This window comes from Alligator sinensis, unplaced genomic scaffold, assembly GCF_000455745.1.
Source record: "Alligator sinensis unplaced genomic scaffold, ASM45574v1 scaffold566_1, whole genome shotgun sequence".
Classification (NCBI taxonomy): Eukaryota; Metazoa; Chordata; order Crocodylia; family Alligatoridae; genus Alligator; species Alligator sinensis.
This window is the reverse complement of record NW_005842017.1, coordinates 2,052,411-2,053,242: the sequence shown is the minus strand read 5'-3', so window position 1 is coordinate 2,053,242 and position 832 is coordinate 2,052,411. Positions and strand designations below refer to the sequence as shown.

At 49.0% G+C, this 832-nt stretch overlaps 1 protein-coding gene across 4 annotated transcripts in view; it reads left to right on the top strand.

Annotated features, from left to right (window-relative positions):
- The window catches only part of COL18A1 (collagen type XVIII alpha 1 chain), a 176,443-nt gene that overhangs the window by 155,455 nt on the left and 20,156 nt on the right, over positions 1–832 (top strand). For all 4 annotated transcript variants that reach the window (XM_025202232.1, XM_006022079.3, XM_025202230.1 and 1 more), the window contains one exon: positions 533–568. In XM_025202232.1, the coding sequence (XP_025058017.1) occupies positions 533–568 (36 nt within the window). The remainder of the gene's footprint in view (positions 1–532; positions 569–832) is intronic.

The following is an 832-nucleotide window of genomic DNA, read 5'->3' as shown; positions in this document are numbered from 1 at the left end:
AGCCTACCTGATCACCTGAAAATGCTCCTGTGCCAGCCAGTCACGTTCATCAGTGGTGGGTGTCAGTGTGTGAGGGCACTTTCCCGATCTCCCTGGCAGCTCTGGGGATGTGGGGGCTGCTGTGGCTGGCCATGACACATATAACTGCTCCTTTCTTTTTTTACTTCAGAATTCCTCAAGTGAGGACACTGAACCACTCAGCTGTCTCCCAACTTCCTACCCCATAGCTCTGTGGCCACAAAGTCTGTTTGTTTGGTCTGTCAGGACCCTGAGTACTGGCTGATGACTTGAAGCGTTCCTGCTACATGGGAATCAGTCAGGGATCTCATCAACAACACTCACACGATTTTCCCTATACCTGAGCGCCCCTGTTTACTGGAGGGTATTGGAGCAGTAGGAATGAATAAGACACCAGATGCTTTCTAGTCACTTGGCTGCAAGAGCTGTTAGTGGGAGAGATGATTGGGGGCAAGCAGTGGGGTAGTCACAGTTACATTAAGAACAACTCTTTCTCCTGTTTCTTTGCGCACAGGGTGAACCAGGGCTGAGGGGACCAGTGGGCCCACTGGTAAGACACCAGCTACATTCCTTTTGTATTGTGTGACTAAGGAATGACTTTTTCATGTCCCCTGTAGGGCAAGGATTCACTGAAACTGAGGATGGCCCAAATGAGTGACATAGTATTGCCAACTCCACTGTGTCAAAAATCATGAGACAAACTCTTAAAAATCAAGAGATTTGACATGTGAATCATGAGATGCTATTTTTGAGGTGTGCGTGTGTGTTGGGGGGAGTTATTTGTGAAGGGGGAGGGGTGTGGGGGGGGCTTTAG